Source organism: Salarias fasciatus, chromosome 10, assembly GCF_902148845.1.
Source record: "Salarias fasciatus chromosome 10, fSalaFa1.1, whole genome shotgun sequence".
Lineage (NCBI taxonomy): Eukaryota > Metazoa > Chordata > Actinopteri > Blenniiformes > Blenniidae > Salarias > Salarias fasciatus.
In genome coordinates, this window is record NC_043754.1 from 11,530,262 (window position 1) to 11,552,918 (window position 22,657).

General features: G+C 41.3%; 2 protein-coding genes across 2 annotated transcripts; both read left to right on the plus strand.

Annotated features, from left to right (window-relative positions):
• Positions 1–359: 359 nt before the first annotated feature.
• Positions 360–4,115, plus strand: casr (calcium-sensing receptor). The gene is made up of 6 exons (XM_030101172.1): positions 360–544; positions 633–939; positions 1,070–1,909; positions 2,001–2,231; positions 2,762–2,885; positions 2,980–4,115. Exons 1-6 carry the CDS (start codon positions 360–362, stop codon positions 4,113–4,115), a joined length of 2,823 nt encoding a protein of 940 aa, XP_029957032.1.
• A 4,428-nt stretch (positions 4,116–8,543) lies between these two features.
• b4galt4 (UDP-Gal:betaGlcNAc beta 1,4- galactosyltransferase, polypeptide 4) lies at positions 8,544–17,476 on the plus strand. Its single transcript, XM_030101146.1, has 7 exons — positions 8,544–8,695; positions 9,649–10,140; positions 10,626–10,858; positions 11,464–11,651; positions 14,152–14,274; positions 14,370–14,474; positions 14,884–17,476. Exons 2-7 carry the CDS (start codon positions 9,879–9,881, stop codon positions 15,011–15,013), a joined length of 1,041 nt encoding a protein of 346 aa, XP_029957006.1. The 5' UTR covers positions 8,544–8,695; positions 9,649–9,878; the 3' UTR covers positions 15,014–17,476.
• The last annotated feature ends 5,181 nt before the right edge of the window (positions 17,477–22,657 follow it).

Here is a 22,657-nt window from a genome sequence, read left to right on the forward strand (position 1 = left end):
CCGAAGAACTCATTTAAATGAATCCAAACTCTTACAAAAAATTGAGAAAAACTACCAAATTAATTGTGCTGAAACAGAAAATAACAGCCTAAGGTTATCCAAACTTCTGACATCCTTCTACCTCTCCTAAATTGGGAAAATGAGCACACTGTTTCTTGTTTTTAGCCAAGGTAACGGCTGCTAAGACGAGATATAATTGCGTTTTCTTCCTTTTTCAACAGGTAGTTATTCTCACCAAAGCAAACATGAAAAGCACAGAACAGTCCAGCATTCAGACTGACGGGACGAGCAGATATTGAAGATTTCATCATTTTGGGAAGTGACCAATTCTAATCCTATCTATCAGATATCGATGAAACATGAGGCTGCTTCCATATTATTTGATGCTGTTAGGCTCCAGTTATGTGATTTCGACTTATGGTCCCTACCAGAGAGCACAGATGACTGGAGACATCTTGCTTGGGGGTCTTTTTCCAATGCATTTTGGCGTTGCATCCAAGGACCAGGACCTCGCAGCCCGACCGGAATCCACACAGTGCGTCAGGTACGATTTATCGCCGGTTCAGCAGTTGGAAACAAAGCAGCTGATCAAATGTACAGTCAAATGCATGTCTTTGTGTGGATTTTTTCAGGTTCAATTTTCGAGGTTTCCGCTGGCTCCAGGCCATGATATTTGCCATTGATGAGATTAATAACAGCAGCACGCTCCTGCCCAACATCACACTGGGCTACAGGATCTTTGACACATGCAATACTGTTTCCAAAGCCTTGGAAGCTACTCTCAGTTTTGTGGCCCAAAATAAGATAGATTCACTGAATTTGGATGAGTTTTGCAACTGCACTGACCACATCCCATCAACCATTGCTGTCGTAGGAGCTGCTGGATCTGCAGTCTCCACTGCAGTTGCAAACCTGCTGGGTCTTTTTTACATTCCGCAGGTAGGTCAGAACCACACTGCGGACAGTATTTCAAAACAATAACAGAAATGTGAAGCGTACTGTATCGAAGGAAATTTAAAATCGACAGTCACAATATATGCCTGATAATCAAAATCCTTCCTTGTTTCAGATCAGCTATGCCTCTTCTAGTCGCCTTCTGAGCAACAAAAATCAGTATAAATCCTTCATGAGAACCATTCCTACAGACGAGTACCAGGCCACCGCCATGGCAGACATCATTGAGCACTTTGAGTGGAACTGGGTCATTGCTATTGCCTCAGACGACGACTATGGGCGCCCGGGGGTTGAGAAGTTTGAGAAGGAGACAGAAGAGCGAGACATCTGCATTCATCTGAATGAGCTCATTTCTCAGTACTTTGAGGATCATGAAATCAAAGCTCTAGCTGACAGGATCGAGAACTCCACAGCTAAAGTAATTGTTGTGTTTGCCAGCGGGCCTGACATCGAGCCTTTAATTAAAGAGATGGTCAGGAGGAACATCACAGATCGCATCTGGTTAGCCAGCGAAGCCTGGGCGAGCTCTTCTCTTGTCGCCAAGCCAGAATACCTTGATGTTGTGGCAGGAACAATTGGCTTTGCTCTGAAGGCAGGGCACATCCCTGGCTTTAGAGAGTTTTTACAGCAAGTGCAACCAAAGAAAGACAGTCACAATGAATTTGTCAGAGAGTTTTGGGAAGAAACCTTCAACTGTTACCTGGAAGATAGCCCAAGGCTCCAGGAAAGTGAAAATGGCAGCACTAGTTTCAGGCCTCTGTGCACTGGTGAGGAGGACATCACAAGTGTTGAGACGCCATACCTGGACTACACACATCTTCGCATCTCCTACAATGTTTACGTGGCAGTGTATTCCATTGCACAGGCGCTGCAGGACATTCTCACCTGCACACCTGGACGTGGACTTTTTGCAAACAATTCATGTGCAGACATAAAGAAAATGGAGGCATGGCAGGTAAATGACAGGTGCTTTCAGATTCAGGCAAAGAAGTGACTAACTAGTGAATGTACCTGTGAATAATTCATCTACATCATTCTGCCCACAGGTCCTGAAACAGCTTAGACATTTGAACTATACCAACAGTATGGGGGAAAAGATCCACTTTGATGAGAACGCAGACATGGCAGCCAACTACACTATCATAAACTGGCAGAGGTCTACTGAGGATGGCTCTGTGGTGTTTGAAGAAGTTGGATACTACAATATACATGCCAAAAGAGGAGCCAAACTCCTGCTCGACAAGACAAAGATTCTCTGGAATGGATTCAGTTCAGAGGTTTGTCAGGCTATTTTTGATAGGATATTCTCAGAAACATATTGGGATCTTTCTTATTTTTATAATACAAGTGCCATTTGTTCTCTATGTAGAATCTCTGTAGAATTGTTGGGAAGTAACAATAATGTAAATCGAATATTCAGTTTCTTTTTATTCCGTTTTTTTTCTGCTCTGTGCAAGGTTTTTTTTTTTAAAGAAACTATTACTATGCATAACTGAGTAATTATAAAACTGATAGTAGAAATTGTAAAGTTGTGTCAAGTCACTCAGCTGGCAAAGTGACTCGATGCAGTTTTCATCATAACTTACATGCAGTATTTATTAGCTGTGGACGCAGCTGCCTGAATTGAAAAAACAGACACGAAATATATATTTCATGAGTTGATGTCCTTTTCACATTCAAGTTATTTCTCAAACGGTAATGTTTCCCTTTTCCCTTTTTAGTGACTGCCCCACAAGAGATTACCTTGATGTTGCTTTGTATCTGTGAGATTTCTCATGTCACATTTGGGTTGTTCCATTTCCTGCAGGTGCCCTTCTCGAATTGCAGTGAGGACTGTGAACCTGGCACAAGAAAGGGGATTATAGATAGCATGCCCACCTGCTGCTTTGAATGCACGGAGTGTTCAGACGGGGAATACAGTAATCATAAAGGTATAGAGATGCAAATATTTAGAGCCTCAGAGTTACCTCTGCTAACATTATTGCTGATGCATATTTCTAAAAAGAATTCAATTGGTTCTTACAGATGCCAGCGTGTGCAACAAGTGTCCGAATAACTCCTGGTCCAATGGCAACCACACGTTCTGTTTCCTGAAAGAAATCGAATTCCTCTCCTGGACAGAGCCATTTGGGATTGCTCTGGCCATTTGTGCAGTGTCGGGCGTCGTCCTGACAGCCTTTGTAATGGGAGTCTTTGTCAAATTCCGCAACACTCCGATTGTCAAGGCCACAAACCGAGAACTGTCCTACGTGCTCCTGTTCTCTCTCATCTGTTGCTTCTCCAGCTCCCTCATCTTTATCGGGGAGCCGCAGGACTGGACGTGCCGCCTGCGTCAACCCGCCTTCGGGATCAGCTTTGTTCTCTGCATCTCCTGCATCCTTGTGAAAACCAACAGGGTGCTTTTGGTGTTTGAGGCCAAGATCCCAACCAGTCTCCACCGTAAATGGTGGGGATTGAACCTGCAGTTTCTGCTGGTGTTTCTGTGCACATTTGTCCAAGTCATGATCTGCGTGGTGTGGCTTTACAACGCCCCTCCTTCCAGCTACAAGAATCATGACATTGATGAAATCATTTTTATCACATGCAACGAGGGCTCGGTGATGGCCCTTGGGTTTCTTATCGGCTACACGTGTCTCTTGGCAGCGATTTGCTTCTTCTTTGCATTTAAGTCCCGCAAACTTCCTGAAAACTTTACAGAGGCAAAGTTTATAACTTTCAGCATGCTCATATTCTTCATTGTTTGGATCTCTTTCATACCTGCATACTTTAGCACTTACGGTAAATTTGTTTCAGCGGTCGAGGTCATTGCCATACTGGCATCCAGCTTCGGGATGCTGGCCTGTATTTTCTCCAACAAGATCTACATCATTCTCTTCAAACCGTCCAGGAACACCATCGAGGAGGTCCGATGCAGCACGGCGGCGCACGCTTTCAAAGTGGCTGCCAAAGCGACGCTGAAGCATAGCACAGCTTCAAGGAGAAAGTCGGGCAGCATCGGTGGATCGTCTGGTTCGACCCCGTCATCATCAATCAGCCTCAAGACCAACAGCCACGACTGCGATACGACGTCAGGAAAGCACAGGCCGAGGGTCAGCTTCGGCAGCGGGACAGTTACTCTCTCTTTGAGCTTTGAGGAGTCGAGGAGGAGCTCAATCATGTGACAGTGCACGTGTGTCTGTGTGTTCGTGGTTTTGTGTGTCACATTTGAGCTTTGTCATTCCCAAACGATCTATCCATAGGATGTGTTTTGAACTGTGTTTGAATTGTCTTCACAAGTAGATCTTCATGCTACTATTTACCTCTTTAAATTCTTGGAAAGAAGAGACCACTGACTTTTGTTGTTTTCAGGATAAACATTATAGGCATGACTGCAGATGATGGTTAAGTATTTTGTACAATAAAAAAATGCATTCTATGTTAAACTTTGTTGTTAACCTTCTGTTAGGCCTACCGTCTGTTTTCTGCTCCATCGGATGAAAAAAATTATTTACGTAAAAACTAATACAATAAAGCACATGAGTACCAAAATTCTCCTATGAATACGTCTAAATACTTGAAAAGCGATAAACACAGGGGTGGTAGGTGCACAGGAAATTTCACTATAGATATTTCTGAGAACTTATACTGCCTTCAGCTTGCACATCACAAGTTCCTGACAAATGCAAACAGTGCAGACCTTTCTCACGTGTTAATGCCATTCTGGCCGATTCTCGCCTGGCGTGCAGCAATGCGTTTTGCAGCATGCAGGATCTAAAGAACAGAAGCGGAAGAAGCTCTTTCAGTGTCAACTTTCAACAGACCAACAGAGACTTATCCTCACAGCATGTCGGGGAAACTCTCTACAGAACATTCCTCATTATATTTTGTGCTTAAACTTTTTTCAACTTGTTAAATAATGCACACTAATCAAAGGATGGAGCTACATCTTCAACAGAAGGAAACAATGAGAGCTTTTCAGTTGAAACTCACCACGGAGCCCATTGAGACTCTACAACAGTGATGAAGAAGCTCTTTGAACCGCTGAGGTGGAGTGTGTAGCACTGTAAATTTCAATTGATTCTAAATATTCAAGATGAAAACATCATTCTCTTGGGTGACATAATTCAAAGCAACATGATCGTGAGCGGTGGTAAACTCCGATTTTATCAAGGTATCTTTCAGTGTGACGTCAGGGTGGCTGCTTACCAACTGAAGCTTAAACAGGGCAATAGCCTGGGGCGGAGCGAGATAAACATCTTAAACATTAAAGAAAAAGGGCGTAGGAAACTGGAACTTCAATATGACCATGCACAGTTTTGTTATAGTAGTGCAACATTCCTCTTCTGATTTGGTCATGAGCTACACTTGTTCTATTCCAGTTGTACGCTAATGCTATGAGTTTTTCTGATCTGGGATCTTAAGTTAACAACAGCAACTAAACAAATGAATTTGTTTGCACTGCTCAAACCCTTAAATGGCACCATGCAGCTTTTTCTATCTCTATCCTGGCAGTGCCATAGTCTCTCTGTTAAATTTGTTCATGACATAAAATAAAACAAACCAAAAAGGGCTTATTTGTTAATATTGTTAATAAATATTCATCACTAATCCATAAGACCTCACCTGTCTGTCAATCTGTCCACCTCCTTTTCCACCAGTCTCCTGATAACACATTAAAAAACAAGCAAAATATATTTTTTTCCAGATTATGAAATGAACATTCCATTAAAAACAATTACTGAGCTGGTGAAGTGACGTGCACAATGCACTCTGCTGCGCTCTCAGAATAGGGCTATTTTGGTGAAATGTTTTTGAAGTAAAAACTTCGTAAACTTCTGGATTGTTGACATGACACTCCCACTAGCTCTGACTCCAGTATGGCTCATACATGACAGAGATTTAAATTAAAAACTTCTGAGGAGGATCAGCCACTCAGATACTGTTGCTCCCAGAATCAGTGTTAATGTTTATGCTATCATATGGGTCAAACATAATGGGTTCCTGTGTTTTCTGTGGTCTGCAGATCTCAATTATTCAAATTAAGAGTTAATAAAACATTTAACTTGTATTGTACTTGTATCTTAAATAAAGATCATGCTTTCTGAGGGGTTTATTTAACAGAGCTCCCAGTTTGTGGAACACTACAGCAGGTGAGTTTATTTTTAGCTCAACAACGCCTCCTAGGAATGCACCAAAGACAGTGTTCTTAAGAAGAAGAGTGTGAGATGTTACTACCATCCCTGCAATATCCTAAGAAAAAAGATGTTATGTTTTTTTGTTTTTTTTTATCTTAACCCTCCAGTAAAGAAACACAAATTTACAAAATTATAGTACAACAAACAGAAAGTTAACAAGTTAATGACCCACAGAGCTTTCTGGGAGTAAAACCTGAATGGCCTGTTTGAATGTTTTTGTTGCAAAACAAGCTATCAGCATATCACAAGAAATCTCAAAGATAGTACAGAAAAGTAGGTGAAAGGGCATTTAAAGGATGCAGGACCTCCCACATCACTTAAAAAGAAGTGGCATGCTCAGATCCAGAGTTGTGGCTGACATGATGCAGGCCGACGAGCAGCTGGACAACCATCTCCTCCGTGCAGGAAGAACAAAACCCCACAGACACAAATACAGCGCAGCAGCAGGATCAGCATGCAGCCTGTCTGATCTGCAGGGTGGAATTGGACAGATATTGCATGAAATGACCAGGAAGCTTTGCATGCTGGGAACATCTGGTACTATCCAATCTTAAAAAAAAAAAAAAAAAATAGAAGAGGAAGCCTGGAACAGAGTCCTGCAATTTTTTTCTTCAGAAAAATTGTCTTTTCTTATAACAATACTTTTTTACTGAGCACATTAAAATTCAGACCAAACATCTGCAGCACACCTGTATTCTGTTCAGTTCTCTCTCAAAAGTACCATTGAAATAGCATCAAAGTCAGACTGGATGAATTTGTGAACATATATGCTTAAGGCTGTGCAAATCGTGCAAACTGAAAAGCAGTGGGCATTTATCAACATGTCCACAAGGTGAAGCAGTTCAATTCAATTCAGCTTTATTTATATAATCCCAATTACAGCATAGTCATTTCTAGACACTTTTACATATAAAACCTAATAGATCCACATGAGCAAGCATAAGCAACCGTGGAAAGGAAAAACTCCCTTTGAAAAGGAAGAAACCATAGCAGAACCAGGCTCAGAGGTGCTTTCTGCTATTCTGGTTTGGATGAAGGGATAGAAAGAGAGAAAAGAATAGGGCAGACAGATACATTGCTTGTATCAACTCAGCAATGCTCCACTTGATGCAGGTGGATCAAAACAGGAGTCCTCAGATGATGACCCTCGGGGATCCTGGGGGACTACATGAGGGAGAGAGCTCATAGACTACAAGAGAGATAACGGCAAATGACCACCGGCCGCGTCACCGTCTTCATGCTGCGTCACCGTCTTCATGAAGCAGTTGAAGATGGAGAGTTGAGGTGGAGCTGCGGTGGCCTTGAGTTTTCATTTTCCACAGGCCATAACCATGGGCGCTGGTGATCGGGTGTGGAGCAGGAGGGAACCCAGGGTGCTGGATCGGCGGTGGCTGAGAAGGATATTATTATTACAAGGGATTGCTCATGAGCTACTTTCATGGACTTAGCCAGCAGAGCGTCTTTGTTCCTGAGTTCCTCCGACAGCCGGTGAAAGTCCTCTTTCAGGTCAGCAATCTTTTTATTGGCTTTTGTAACTGCGAAGTGTGGGTAGAGTCTGCAGTACATGGCTGGTGGTCTGAGCGCCGAAGCTGACGACTGACAGCGCAGTCTAGGTGGGCAGCTAGCAGCCGGAACACACGGGATCAAGCCTTGGGTTTCTGGTGTTCGGGTTCACTACCGAGCTGCTCTGATGCTGTGCTCTGTGCTCTCAGTGGTTAGTACTGCCACCTCACAGCAACTATGTGCTCATGTGCCATTATTTGTGCGGTTATGTGCCCAAAACTGTGCCATTACCATCCAGGCCTTGTCCTGTGATGTCTGGAGACCTGCCCAGGTGTACCCTGCCCTTGACCATAGCTTAGCTGGAAGTGGATCCAGCATTGCACGATCACAGAATAACGCTATGTAGAAGATGGATGGATGAATGGATGGATTTCCCAACATAAGGCAATAACAGAAACAGGTTGGCAGAGAGGATTTTCACCTGAGTTCTATTGTGGTGATGCAACAAATAATAAAAAAATAAAAAAATAAATGGAAAGTGCACTGTTTCTTAAAGAATATAATCTGTTTTTTGCAACAAAAAATTTAAATAAATAAAATGTACGTTAAATTAAATTCTTAAAATGTACTCATCCTTTTTTGAACGGAAGCAAAGGGAAAAGTTAAACTGTCATTTAAAAGAAGTTATAGTGCTTCTGTTTTCTTTAATGAATCCTGCTCCGTTAACATGAAAATGAGGTGTGTGTGTGTGTGTGTGTGTGTGTGTGTGTGTGTGTGTGTGTGTGTGTGTGTGTGTGTGTGTGTGTGTGTTTACTTTGTTTACCTGGAGTAATGAGGCGAGAGTTGAAATGGCACGTGCTGATCACTGACATCACTACGTGATCCACGCGCAGGGTCGCGTGTCTTTAAAGGCTCCGCAGCATTTCCGTTACTTCCGCCTTCGTCAGCCAGCTAAGGAGGAGGCGAGCCATCTGAACGCCACTAGGGTTCACGGAACCGATGTGAGCGCACGCCGCCCGAAGCACGGACTGCGAACGGACGCCGAACCGCTCCACAATGTGAAGGTAGAACCAAAACCGGACTCGGTTACGGAGTTTATTGTTAGCGAAGGCTAGTTGGCGTTAGCTTGTATGTGAACGTGACGGCGTCGGTGTGCAGGGGATGCTGTGGTGAAGAAACCGAAAACAGAGCATGAAACGTTACTTTCGGATGCGACCAGCGTAGAATTCACTCTGTTGATAACATCAGGGTGGCTCCATAAACATGTAGCCTAACAGGGGCTTGAATGTGGCTCGTCGTGTTCTACCTGGAGCTAATATTTAGCTCCAGAATCTGCTAACGAATGGCACCATGTACTAACATTTGATGGTGGTCATAATTATGTTGTTATTGCTGCAACAGTGTGCTACAGTTTTGCAAACTTACATGACTTTACTCTTTGTTATCGCGTGGATAGATGTAGACCAGGGTAGTCTGGATTATTACTGGAAAACCTGAGACGATCTTGCTTTTTATATTCATTGCTCTATTCCTCTTCTGTACCTACTTCTTCCTATTGGAAATTGTGAGAACCAAATGCCTCTCCTAGTAAACGGTTGTCTAAACCCTGCACAGATAAAACACTCTCTGTCACAACTACTAACAGTTTATGTTGATTATTCTAATGTGGGGGGAAAAACTTGAAGTCCTAGTTTCGTTGAGTAGTTATGTGTACGACTGTGTAGCGTGTACAACTGAAGAAAAGGAAGAGGCCTGGTGCCACCAGCCTGGTGTCCAGTTACGAGATTTCAAGATACCCCTCACAAAGCCTACAGTATTGTAAATGAGGATATTTGACACCAGACAGACACTTGACAGGAAAAACAAGAAACTTGTTTTATTCAATGTTCACGTTTTCTTATATATAACATCACATCCAGTTGTAATATGTAATCAAGACAAATGAATATATTTCCACAACCTGAGTGTTGTCTCTTGTGTACAGTTTTGGTGGTAACTTCTCTGTTTTTCTTTGCAGCTGCTGGAGAGTTCAAGCTTTTGATTTCACTTCCTGAAAATGGATTATGAGGATTCACCAATGGGATTTCGCCGCTAAGTAGCTGCTTTTAATTGTCCAGCAACATGCTTTGTCGCCATGGGATGACAGTTCAGTGAGTCTTTGGCTGCTGGTGTTTTCGCTGATATGCCCAGAAAAAGGAATTATTTTAAACAATAACCAACAGCTTTCTAGTATAAAGTGGCACAGCCATGGGCTTCTGTTCATCTGCCTTCAAGATTTTGTGGAGAACGAAGTACTTTGTGCTGCTCGTTCTCTCGCTGTCGGTCCTCGCATGGATAACAGCCTTTTCAGGTGAAACTGTGAAATCGGTCTTAGTTTCTTCTGCCACGACACAAACTCATGTCAAAGGAGACGGTCAAGGGGATAAACTTCATTCAAGGACAGGAGTGCCTGATGACCTAAATACTCCACCACGAAAGGTGGATTGCCCCAAGGTCTCTCCTCTGCTACGTAAGTACACACTGAATGACAGGTTGGAGCTGATATATGTACTATTTACATACGACATTGCTTTAACTGCATTTCTTTTCTTTGCTCACTGACAGCAAAGGGTCAAACCTGAGAAGTAAATTTGTAGAAATATTTTTCTTCAAAAGTCCTTTTGTAGTTTCAATGAGAGAGTGCAGAGTTGACGAGGTGAATTATTTTTTATGGCAGAAGTGTGATTTTAAAGTGTTTTATGAACTTGAACACCAGCAATTAAAGCAGTGTTCAGTGTTGAGTGGCTTTGCAGTAAGATTTTACAGATGAACTGACATGGGTTGGCATTGTTTTTAGATATTATAAGACTGCTTCAGCAAAATGGCTCAGTTGTACGTTTCTGTGCATATTGTGATGCTGAGCTCATAGATTGATCTGCTTACTCTGTGCTCATTTGAAAACATAATACACTTTTAGTTATAGTTTGGTCAAAACTGTAAATGTCTCTTCCACAGAGGGAGCCGTGAAACTGTCCTTTGACTCTTGTCTGACTTTGAAAGCTGTGGTGACGGAAAATGAGAATGTGACAGAGGGCGAGTATGAGCCCTCTGACTGTGCAGCGAGGCAGAGCGTGGCGATCCTCATCCCGCATCGTAACCGAGAAAGACATCTCCTCTACCTCCTGCATCACTTGCACCCATTTCTGCAGAGGCAGCAACTACACTACGCCATTTATGTCATCCAGCAGGTATTTTCTACATCACACACTGGTTTTGAATGAAATCCGCTGAAATATGCTTTAGTGGTTGATCTTTCTGAAATTTCTTTGCTTTCATTTTTTTTCTCATATGAAAAAAAATCAGTTGCTGCCAGTAAAAGGTGTTCATCGTTGCATTTCTCTGTATTTGAAGTACAGCATTGAGGGATTATGATATCAGATGGTTACGTATTTCAGTGTAACAAAACTTGATGCAAACACTGTATAGATAGTTATAGATCAGGTGTGTCAAACTGCATTCCTCAAGGGGCAAGTCCTGCATGTTTTAGATCGGTGGTGCCCAACCCTGTTATCCTGTGAAGCCCCCTATCCAGCTTGTTCTTTTCCAGGGCAAGCAGACAGATCTATGGACAAACGTATGGTCTCCTTGATTATCCTTTAGTGTATGTTTTAAGCTTGTGAAAGACACCCGGATTACAAGGAGACAACCCGAGCACAGAGGGAGATCACGCAAACTCCACTTAAAGAGGCTCAGCCTTCCTACTATGAGTCTAGAGTTCTAAGCATTTCATCATGACGTGGCTCTGTTTTAAAACTGAATGGAAATGTTTGGTTTTGTTGTTCTTTTTCCACAGGCTGGCGATGCAACATTTAACCGCGCCAAGTTACTAAACATTGGATACTTGGAGGCGTTGAAGGACTACAATTTTGAGTGTTTCATATTCCATGATGTGGACCTTGTTCCTGAAAATGATCATAACTTGTATGTCTGCGAGGACCAGCCCAAACACTTGGTGGTTGGTCGGAACGCGACAGGATATAAGTGAGTACATGACTGATACTTAATTCCTGGAAGCCTGATTAAATTTCACACTTCTTTAGTGAATAAACACATGGCACTCCCCTGAGGCCTCACATCGCTTTGAAAGATCTGAAGGCAAACATTGCATAATGACCAAGTTTTCTTTCATCTGTTCCTCAGAAAACATGTTTCCTTTCACAATGAAATTCTTTATTAGCTGTCTCCACAAAATGCCAACATTAAAATAGCAAAAAAAGGAACACATACAAGAAACTTAAAACAAATAACAATACAACCAATATGTAAAAAGAAGGTAGTGCAAAATTATGTAGAAGTGTTTATTTACAAGAGGACAAAAGGAAGGTATTTTATTAGTGACATAGTGTGTGTGACTCCTGTTCAGGATTCTGATGGCATTTCAGAAGGAGGACTGTTTAAAACTTAGTTTTAAAGGGATGACAAATCAATGGAATTGACAAAATCAATAAATATCAGTCATTAAAAGCATTGGTGACAAATTTAATCATCGATTCGATGTGTCGTGTGATTTATCTGTTCCACACTATGTCTGTCACCTGTTGCACTTTGTCAGTGTTGGCAGACTGAAATAGTTCTTTTTTTTTTTCCTCCCAAAATATGTTTATTGGAAAATAGATCGATTGACAAATTATGATTGTGCAATAGTTATTTTTTATTCACCAGATTTTTTTTCTTTCAAACAAAAAGAAAAAAAGCCAACAAAACAACAACAACAACAAAAACATACAAACATACTCAAACCCTACCCATCCCACCCTGGCTCAGATGGAAATCAAACATACTGCATGAAAACAAAAGGGCACTAAATCTGGCAGGACCTGCAAGTCCTTAAAGTATAAAAGGTTGCCATTTACAAAAGAATTTATCGTTACACCATCTCATCGTATATTTAATCTTAAGTTTAAGGAAGAGCATGAGGTATGTAAGCCACTGCGATACAGAAGGGGGGTTGAGAGATTTCCACTGCAAAAGGAGACGGTGATTGGCAATTAAAGAGGTAAAACTAATAATTTCTTTTTGGACCTGTTTTAATTCCCTAGACTTATAAGGAGTGCCAAAGATAGCGATAAACAGACAGGGCTGTATAACAATTCCCATTACGGTAGACATTTATTGAAATAATTTAACCGATAATTATGCAGGCGTGGGCAAAAGAAAAACGTATAACTCAAATGACACTGAATTGGAACAACGGTCACATTTCTCCTCAACCTCTGGAATGAGTTTAGACCCTTTTAATTTAAAGAAATAGACCCTATGGATGATCTTAAACTGGATAAGTGCCAGACGTGAACAAGAAAACACTTAAAAACAAAATGTCTGACCTGGAAGTACCAAAACAGATGGTTTGTGGACAAATCATATCGTGATGACAAATTGGCAAAACTATTGAAAATTCCATCTGAATACAAATCAAGGAAACAACGAATACCCTTTTTACACCATACTAAGAAAGCAGAATCCATGTTTAAGGGGGAAAACAAGTGATTACCACACAAGGGGCCCAGAGGAGACGCCATAAGGAACTTGAAATATTTCCTGAACCGAAGCCGCATCTGTAGTGTGTTGAGCACAACAGGATTTTTAACGTATGTTGAGACATTGACTGGCAGAGAAGAGTATAAAAGAGCAGGCAAAGAAGAGTTACAGCAAGATTGATTTTCTAGTTTGCACCATTTTAAATGAGCCAAGTTGGTAGAGAAGAGACCAGAAAAGGTACAAGTCACATGAATTCCAAGATATTTAAAGCCAGAAGGAGTGACCTTAAAAGGCAGGTCAGCCTGTTGGAGTCGTGAACTAGCTGCATCACTGGGGAAACTTTCACTTTCATTGAGAGAGATTTAACTTATATCCTGAAAATGAACTAAATGTATCCAAAATGGACAGGACACCTGGAAGAGAAGATACTGGATCTGTTGCATATAGCAGTAAATCATCTGCGTATAAGGATAAACGGTACTCAATGCCATTACGGATTACACCTCTCAGTAAATTAGAGGACCAAATTGAGATGGCTAACGGTTCAATGGCTAAGGCAAACAGAGATGGCGATAGAGGGCAGCCCTGGTGTGTACCGCGTTCCAGAGCAAAGTAGTCTGAGTGGACATTGTTTGTATGAACACCAGCTTGTGGTGAAGTGTATAGTAGTTTCACCCAACTAATAAATTTAAGACCGAAGCCACATTTTTCCAGTACTGCAAACAAGTATTCCCACTCAACCCTATCAAAAACCTTTTCAGCGTCCAATGAAACTACAATCTCACGTGAAGTAACTGACTGGTTGGAATAAATTATATCAGTGAGCAAACGAGCATCAGAAAATATGACGTCTTTTAATAAATCCTGTTTGCTCCTCAGAAATAATACCAGGGATTAATCTATTATTAAAATAATCGTTAATTGCAGGCTGACAGCCCCCATTTTACACTTCTGTTCCTGATGGCAGAAATATATATGTTTGCCTGTCTGATTGTCTTGTCAGGTTGCGTTACAAAGGTTACTTTGGAGGAGTCACTGCTTTGACCAGAGAACAGTTTCTTCAAGTGAATGGATTCTCGAATACATACTGGGGTTGGGGGGGAGAAGATGATGATCTTCGCATCAGGTAAGACACAGTTTAAGTACAAATTAAAAATCCTTAATGTTGTTTTACACCTTCAGATGATTCTAAATATTTCTTTGTTAATGACGCTGTTTTAGAGTTGAGCTGCAAAAAATGAAGATTGTGCGGCCTCCTGCAGATATAGCTCGATATACCATGGTGTTTCACAAGCGGGACAGTGGCAATGAAATTAACAAAGACAGGTCAGTGGAGGTCAAGATTGGAATAACTGTTGATGTCTGTCAGACCCCCATTTTACACTGCATGCGATGTGGCTGCAGTGCAAGGATCAAGGACCCCAGGCTTTGTTTTGGTTATAAAAGGAGATGTTTTTAAGCGTTCTTCCTCCATTTCCTTGCGTTTTGGCCATGGCATGCAGAGAAAATAGACTGATTATGGATCACTTGCGGCTGCGGTGCGTCGTGCTGCAGGTAAACCACATCCAGTGTAAATACAGCTGTTAATTACAATTGGGGCTAATCCTTGTGGCTATTGCTGCTTGATGCACTGCTGTACCACATCCGGTGTAAAATGGGCTAGAGTGTTGCAGGATAATTAATAATCGTGTTCTGATTTGTGGTCTAAATTTCATGTTTTCTTTTCCAATTCCAGGATGAAGCTGTTAGGACGAACACCACAGGTATGGAGGAAGGACGGACTGAACAGCTGCTCCTATAGGACTCTGTCAATAGACAGACTTCCTCTTTACGTCAACGTTACTGTGGACATTGGTAAACCGTAGAGTTTACAGCTGAAACAAAAAAAAAAAAAAGGAAAAAAAGTCTTGCTGTGACCAAAAAGCCCCGGTTCCTCATACAAAGTTAAGTTCTTTCCATTGAGTTCAGAAAAGGTGCAACATGTGTGGGGAAAATTCCATTTCAGCAACACCAAATACACATGAGTTTGATTTTAAGACTGAACTTACCTGACACATTTCTCCATATCATGCTGCCTTCATCTTTTGATACTGATCTAAGCCTGCAGATTTTGTTTTTCTACTGGGGAATGATTAGCTCAGTTAAATAGTTTGGCTCTTACTTGTTCCTTCTATGAACCGTCCAGTTGAAACTTCTGTTTAATCTTTCAGTGATGAACACAATGCATATTGCGTGCCTTGTTTTCCTTCCGAACGTGCACACACATCCAGTGTAGGTTGTGTGCTTCTTTAAGTTAATATGTTAATGTCCTGAAGTTCAATCCATCCTTTTTTAGACCACTTTATCCTGTTCATGGCACTGGAGCCAATCCCATCTGACTGTGTGTGAGGGCAGGATACACACACTCGATGAAAGAGTTCATGTTTGGGCTCGGTTTTGGAGCCACTCGAAGACATAAAGATGTTTAATATATCCATTTTGGGGCGCTTTGACACATATAGGATAACTAACAGAGAATCTGGTCAGCAGGTTTGTGAAGAGTAAAATACAGTATGCTGATGACAGGCAGAAGACTGAAACTAAAATTCCTCAATCCAAATCCACTAAGTTTATACTGTCATGTTATCGGTCTGTTTGGAGGTCCGACTGAGCTATTATCTGTACCAGTTCATCCTTGATCACTCAGTTTTGTGGGTAAAAATGTGAAGTGATGAACCAGCAGACAAATCCAGAGTGTGGAATACTTAAGCAATAGTAATTATATCTGTAGAGCTCATTGTATTTATTTGTAACAATGTATAATTATGAAGATGAAGAGTATGTGAACATTGGAGGTGAATTTTACAGCAGTTTTTACTTGTTACAATGAGAAAAGCAAAGCTCGGATTTAAGACTCTGTAACATATTTTGTTCAATCGGCTCATTATTGTTACTAATAACTGATGCTTTTTTTTTTTTTTACTTTGTTTTACCAACATTTTTGTGATAAAAGGGATAAAAAATGTTTTGGATTTGGCTTCAGTAGGTACTAAAAACCTGAAGTATGGTTACTGTTTTTGGTAATATGAATTTAAAATATTTTTCAATGTGTGGAATTCAAAAACCTTGACCCCTATCGATGTTATAGTTCCAAAAAGTATTTTTTGTGAGCCATCATAACAAGGATAAATCTACTGCACACTTTTAAATGGAATTACCTGTGATAGTTTTGGGCGGGATCAATTGGAGCTATGCTATTTATCACTTTCATTTATCTTTTAAACGGTCAAGTTCTTTCCAGAGCATTATGACTGTGGAGGAAAACAGTTGTTCTAGCATGCTTTGATTATTGCATGCTCCTTAGAAATGTGTCTGATGCACATATCCAGTTTGCTACATACATTTTTTCTTTATAGCTGTTGCTATGCTGCAAACACTAATTCCACCAAGACTGAGCAATATGTGAGATGATACTGACAAGTGTTTACCTTATTTACTCATTATACACAGTAAATTTTCCAGTGTTAAATTAACTCTGAAAGTGTTAAAGAGTGGATCCATATATACCCTTTTGCGGTGTTAAAAATCAACACTGGCCAGTGTTAATTTTGTAATGCTGACACTCTGTGGAGTTCTATCAACACTCCTCTCTGTTCACCAGTGTTCATATTTAACTCTATACAGTGTTAATTCTGAGAATGAACACTTTAAATTGTATATTTTAACACTTACATTTAACACTACAACAGTGTTTATTTGAGTCCACTCCTTAACACTTTCAGAGTTAAATCAACACTGGAAAATTTACTGTGTATATTCATGGCTGCCACACTAGAGTTGCACACTAGTTAGAAGCTGCTGTGAATCAGAATGATGTGCGTCATTATGTCGTCAGGAAGCTGAACAACTCCGTAAATCTGCAGTATGCTGTTGTCCACATCAGTACTTGGGTTGTATGTTCTTGGTGGTCCGAAAATTTTCCGATTGCATCTGCATTTCGTAATGAATGTTTTTTTTTGTTTTTTTTTTCTATTTTTGTGCTCACACATTTTTATATACGAGTATATTTAAAGAGGCAGGCTAAATTACAACATATCTGCATGATTTCATAAAATGATCAACTCCAAGTAAATCAGTTTCACTTGATCATATTGTAGCATCAAGAAATTAACTTTGTTCAGAATTTGTACTTGGACATTTCTGTGAATTATGCAATAGATTTGTTTTGAACAGGTTCTTCTTTTCCTCTCTAGAGGATATCTGTCATGTTTGTTAGTGGGAACAGACCAATCATGGCATTACTTTCCTTGAGGACAAATGTATAATAAATAGTATTTTTTTCTTATCAACTGTCTCAGTGTTTCAATTAATTTCTCAGGAAAACTGTTTTAACTGATAATGCTGTGAATGCCCCTGAATATAATGTGATAGTTTCCATGGAGAATAAAGTCCAAATCAAGCAGCACATGCAGTAAAGACAATAATGCATGGCCTTCGTCGTCAAGGGCTGCACATAAGCAAAGAAATGCAATTAGGATTGTGATTCTCTTCAAGTGGATTGTAAAATGAAAATTCGACTACAATTTCTGCCTTCCCTGTCAAATGAAAGTGTCAGATGGACAATAATTATTTTTTCATTCCTCCATTAAACAGTTTGCCTCCAATGGTTAAATTTTAGTGGTGAACAGCTCCAACCGGAATAGCAGAAAGCCCCCACCTCTGAGGCTGGTTTTGCAACGGTTTATTTCTTTTAAAAGGGAGTTTTTCCTTTCCAGTCGCTTATGCTTGCTCATATGGATCTGTTGGGTTTTCTCGGTAAAAGTATTTACAAATGACTACGTTGTAATTGGCTCTTTGTAACTAAAGCTGAATTGAATTGAAGAGCTGTGCAGATCTCAGAGCAGCAGCAGGCTGCAGTACATGAATGTGACCACAGAGGGGCAGTGATGACACCTTTATGGAAGACGTGGAGGTGCAGTAGGTATGCCCAGTAGTGTCTCCTGTGAGTTTTAAAGACCGACTTCACAGGCAGGCGGTTTGCACAACAGGAGTAACTGGAAATCTGTCTGAGTAATGGTGGGAGCTCTACACACAACAAGAGCGTCTGCATTGCCTAAATAAAGCAGTATGGTTTTTCTGGAGACAAATTATTGTCATTTCTACTTCTGAATTGTGTCAGCTTGGTCACACTTAAAAAGCAACATCAACTACTTTACTGAGTCTTAAACCGCAGCTTAGATGTAGGACTGCGACGAGAGCTCGTGTAATGAGATCTCACCAGATTTGCGTGCACAGGGCAGAAGCCTATCAGACGGTAAGCAATCCAAGCTTCTATCTGTGACCTGTGGGGGACAGTAATCCACCTTTGCTACATGTTGTCTGCCAGAAATGGACAAAAAGAGAAAACAGCAGCTCCTCATTGAGCGCAGCCAGAATGATGTCAGAGTCTGAAACTAGTAGCATTGAAGATGCCCCCACCACTTTTAAATCGTTTGTGTGGCATCATTTTTGGTACCCAGTGGAAATACTGAATGGAACCACAACGACAGGCAAGACACGGACGATATGTGAGCGCTATGCACTCTGTATTGACAGTAGTACTTTGCTCACAGTTTTGCATATATTGTTTGCACTTTAAAAAAAATAGTCAATTTCATGCTGAAGCTCATGCTTAGGATGTATGATGGAAATTTGTATGGATGCAAATTATGAAACATTTCAAAATGCATCTGTACTGTTTACATTCATTCTCCTGTATTGTTGACTGTTAAATAAAAAAAGTTTGCCAGTCATGTATTATTTCATTTTAGTTCATTCAATTTTCTCTTGTCTTGTGATAGTGAACCAAATATAGTTGTTTGTCTCGTCTCATGAACTGTTACATTGTTTATTGCTTTTGTGAATATGTTTCTTTTACCTTGTGCATTATTGTACAGCAATTGCCTGAAATGAACGAAAAAATACAAATATAAATACATTTTTTTCATGAAATGTGCATCAATAGTCTAAATACCAACATTTCCTCATGCATACGGTATTAATTTTTATTGATTTAATATTTCATCCTTACTTATTTTGTGTTTTATTATGTGATTCTACAAATATAATTTCATACTCTGTGTGAAGTAACTGTAATGGATTTCGTTCTGGGATTTAATAAAGTAGGGCTGCTTGATGAGGTAGCAGTTAGCTCTCTCACTTCACAACAAGAAGGTCATGGACTGAAATTCTGTGTGGAGTTGGCATGTTCTCCTCATGCCTGTGATTTTTCCCCCACAGTCCACAAACATGCACATGAGGTCAACTCTACTATATCGCTGGGTGTGAACGTGAGTGTTTGGTCATCTGTGATTGTGATGTGATGTGTGATTGTCCCATTATGGACTGGAGATCTGTCCAGGATGGATCCTGTCCTCACCCATGGTGAACTGATTACCCTGCACAGGATAAAGTGTAGAAGACAGATGGATAAATGAAGTGTTTTCTCTGTTTGGAAATAATGGTAAATGGACTACACTTATATTGCACTTATATAGTATTTGCTTACTTATATAGTATTTGCAGCTGACGTCACACACCGGCATCGCAATGCATGCCGTGATGTCGCCGCCATGTTGGAGTGAAAACAAACCCGGCGTGCCACAGTGTTTCTGGTGTGTTCGACTACAGGGGAAAAAAGGCAGGATCGTCGTTTCACAGGTTTCCGGCCGATGTAGAACGGAGAGAAGTGGATAGCTGCACTTCAACGTGCTGGTGGGGAACACACAAAGAAGCAGTTAGAACCAGTCGAACGTTTTGTTGGAGGTGTGTGTGCTTTTATATATTTGCCCTCATCCTCTGTTTAACTGATGATTGACACGATTAGGTGTCTCTTCCTCTAGTACTGTTCTGTAAACCTCGCACAGGCGGAAAAACCAGTCACGGCCGCACTCTGAGACCAAAAATAGATCTGCAAACAATATCCAGGCTTGAAAAATACTTTGTCTCTTTAAAAATTCCATTTAACACATCCCAAATTGTCCGTCTTGTGTTTCAGTCCATGCTGATCGGAGCCTTAACCTGTCATTTCCCTCTCTTCATCAAGGCTTTTGCTCGCTTCTCTCCCCCTCCTCTGCACCCAGACAAAATGTGTACCGCTCATGTCAGTTGCAAAGCTGCAAGCAGCTAAGGTTTTAGTTGATCCAAATTAATTAATATGGATCACGACTGGTTCATGATCCATATTAATTCATTTTATAATATGGACTCAGTACATTGGCCTTAGCAGTGATCATAACGTTATCTGCGTGGCATATGCACTGTTTAATGTTGATTTTCTTTTGTCCCCGTTTCTAAATTATTTCAGGAACTGTCAGCAACGATTCTCTCTCTCCTGCATACATACCATCGATCTTCCAACACGTGCCAACCCCCGAAAACGACGAAGACAGCAAGCTCTTCAAAGCTACATGCACGGAGAGGATGCAAAAAGAAAAAGAGGGGCTGTTCAAAGACACACTGAAGCTGCGAGAGTGTTGTTAACCCTACATGCAACTTTTCAGGATGTCCCCAGCCAGAAGACATAGTAGCAGAGACAGTGGTGGACCAGGAAATGGAAGCTGATGGGAAAAATTGTGTGCCTTTCTAGTCACTGTTTTTATGGGTAAATGCTTACTTGTGGAATCCAGACATAAGGAACAATTTTTAAAACAGGTGAGAAATGATGGGGAGACTTGGAAGTACAGATGTATTTTTATTGTTTGACATTTAATACCAAAGAATGACATGACAAACATTATGTGGATGTTCTGGCAGGATGTGCAGGCCGGCATCTTCAACCACTGCAGTGTCAGCTTCTGGGTGGATCTGCTGCACAACATTCTTGTGCTGTGACAGGGCTGTGTTTTCATGGTCACACCCCTACCTGAAAGTTTAAAACAATTAAACCTTTATAAACACATTGAAGATATCATTGGAAAGGACAAACAAGCTCCAATATACACTGCTCACAAAAATTACAGGACCACTTTAAAGGTGCATTAAGGAGTTTGCATGTTTTATGCAAAACAGCACCCCCTGCAGGCCTTGTGTGTAATGCAGCTTAGTGAAGAACTCGTGCCTGTGGCTCGCGTGCACGGAAGAGAGGAACTCCCTCCTCGCTCTTTTAGCAGCGCTCAAGTAAGATTTAAGTTTCTTTTACCTGGTGGAGTCTGTGCTGGAGCTGTGGAGCCAGTCTTTTCTTACTTTCTGGAAGATCCTGCTCAGTTGTTGCTCGCTAAGCATCTGGCGGAGTAATGGCGGACAAAACGAAACTTAACTCAATCAGGCCAGCCGGAGCGTGCATTACGTCATTCCTTTCAAATTCTCCCCCCAAAAAATTCTGGTGCCGGACCGGCACTGCAACTTTCAAGTGACAATTTAGCGCTGTTAGCGGTTCTTGCAATGAATATGTCAGGGCACATTGTACACATCATTAAAAATGTGTAAAATATTTATGGTGGAAAATAAGTATTTTTAAAGTTGAAAAACTCCTTAATGCACCTTTAAAGAAACACATTAGATACATCAGACCTCAATATGAAGTTGGATATCGATACAAATAACGACAGGACAGTGTCTTAGGAACAAAAGGATGCCAAGTCCTTTAATGGAAATAAAGGTTTTCAGCCTACAGAGGACGCAATTGTGTTGACACCCTAAAATCAGAGTGAAATGAAGCTGTGGCAGGCTAGTCCATTCTTTCCAAAACTTAATTTCTGCAACTCACAATGCTTTTCAGTGTCTTGTGTGGCCCCCACGAGCTTGTATGCATGCGTCACAATGTCGCGGTATGCTCCTAATGAGACGACGGATGGTGTCTTGTGGCATTTCCTCCCAAATCTGTGTGAGGGCATCCCTGAGCTGTTATACAGTCTGAGGAGCAACCTGGCGGCGCCTAATGGACCGAAACATAATGTCCCAGAGATGTTTTATTGGGTTTAAGTCAGGGGATCGTGAAGGCCATTCAATTGTTTCAATTCCTTCATCCTCCTGGTACTGCCTGCATACTCTTGCCACATGAGGCCGGGCACTGTTGTGTGTTAGGAGGAAACCAGGACCTAACGCACCAGTGTAGGGTCTGACAAAGGGGTCAAGGATTTCATCTCGATACCTTATGGCAGTCAGAGCACCGTCTTCTAGGCAGTAGAGGTCTGTGCATCCCTCCATGGATATGCCTCCCCAGACCATCACTGACCCACCACCAAACCTGTCATGTTGAACGACATTGCAGGCAGCATAACGTTCTCCTTGTCTTCTCCAGACCCTTTCACGTCTATCACAGGTGCTCAGGGTGAACCTGCTCTCGTCTGTGGAAAGTACAGGGAGCGAGTGGCGGACTTGCCAATTCTGGTATTCCTGAGCAAATCCCAGTCGAGCTCCATGGTGCTGGGCAGTGAGCACAGGGCCCACTACAGGACGTCGGGCCCTCAGGCGACCTTCATGAAGTCTGTTCCTGACTGTTTGGGTAGAGACATTCACACCAGTGGCCCTCTGGAGGTCATTCTGTAGGG

Excerpts from the sequence above, each read along its gene's own strand:
- casr (XM_030101172.1), top strand. The coding sequence starts at position 360 with ATGAGGCTGCTTCCATATTATTTGATGCTGTTAGGCTCCAGTTATGTG. Across the intron at positions 545-632 it reads GAATCCACACAGTGCGTCAG|GTTCAATTTTCGAGGTTTCC; the intron begins GTACGATTTATC and ends GGATTTTTTCAG. Across the intron at positions 940-1,069 it reads GTCTTTTTTACATTCCGCAG|ATCAGCTATGCCTCTTCTAG; the intron begins GTAGGTCAGAAC and ends TCCTTGTTTCAG.
- b4galt4 (XM_030101146.1), top strand. The coding sequence starts at position 9,879 with ATGGGCTTCTGTTCATCTGCCTTCAAGATTTTGTGGAGAACGAAGTAC. Across the intron at positions 10,859-11,463 it reads CCATTTATGTCATCCAGCAG|GCTGGCGATGCAACATTTAA; the intron begins GTATTTTCTACA and ends CTTTTTCCACAG. Across the intron at positions 14,275-14,369 it reads GATGATGATCTTCGCATCAG|AGTTGAGCTGCAAAAAATGA; the intron begins GTAAGACACAGT and ends ACGCTGTTTTAG.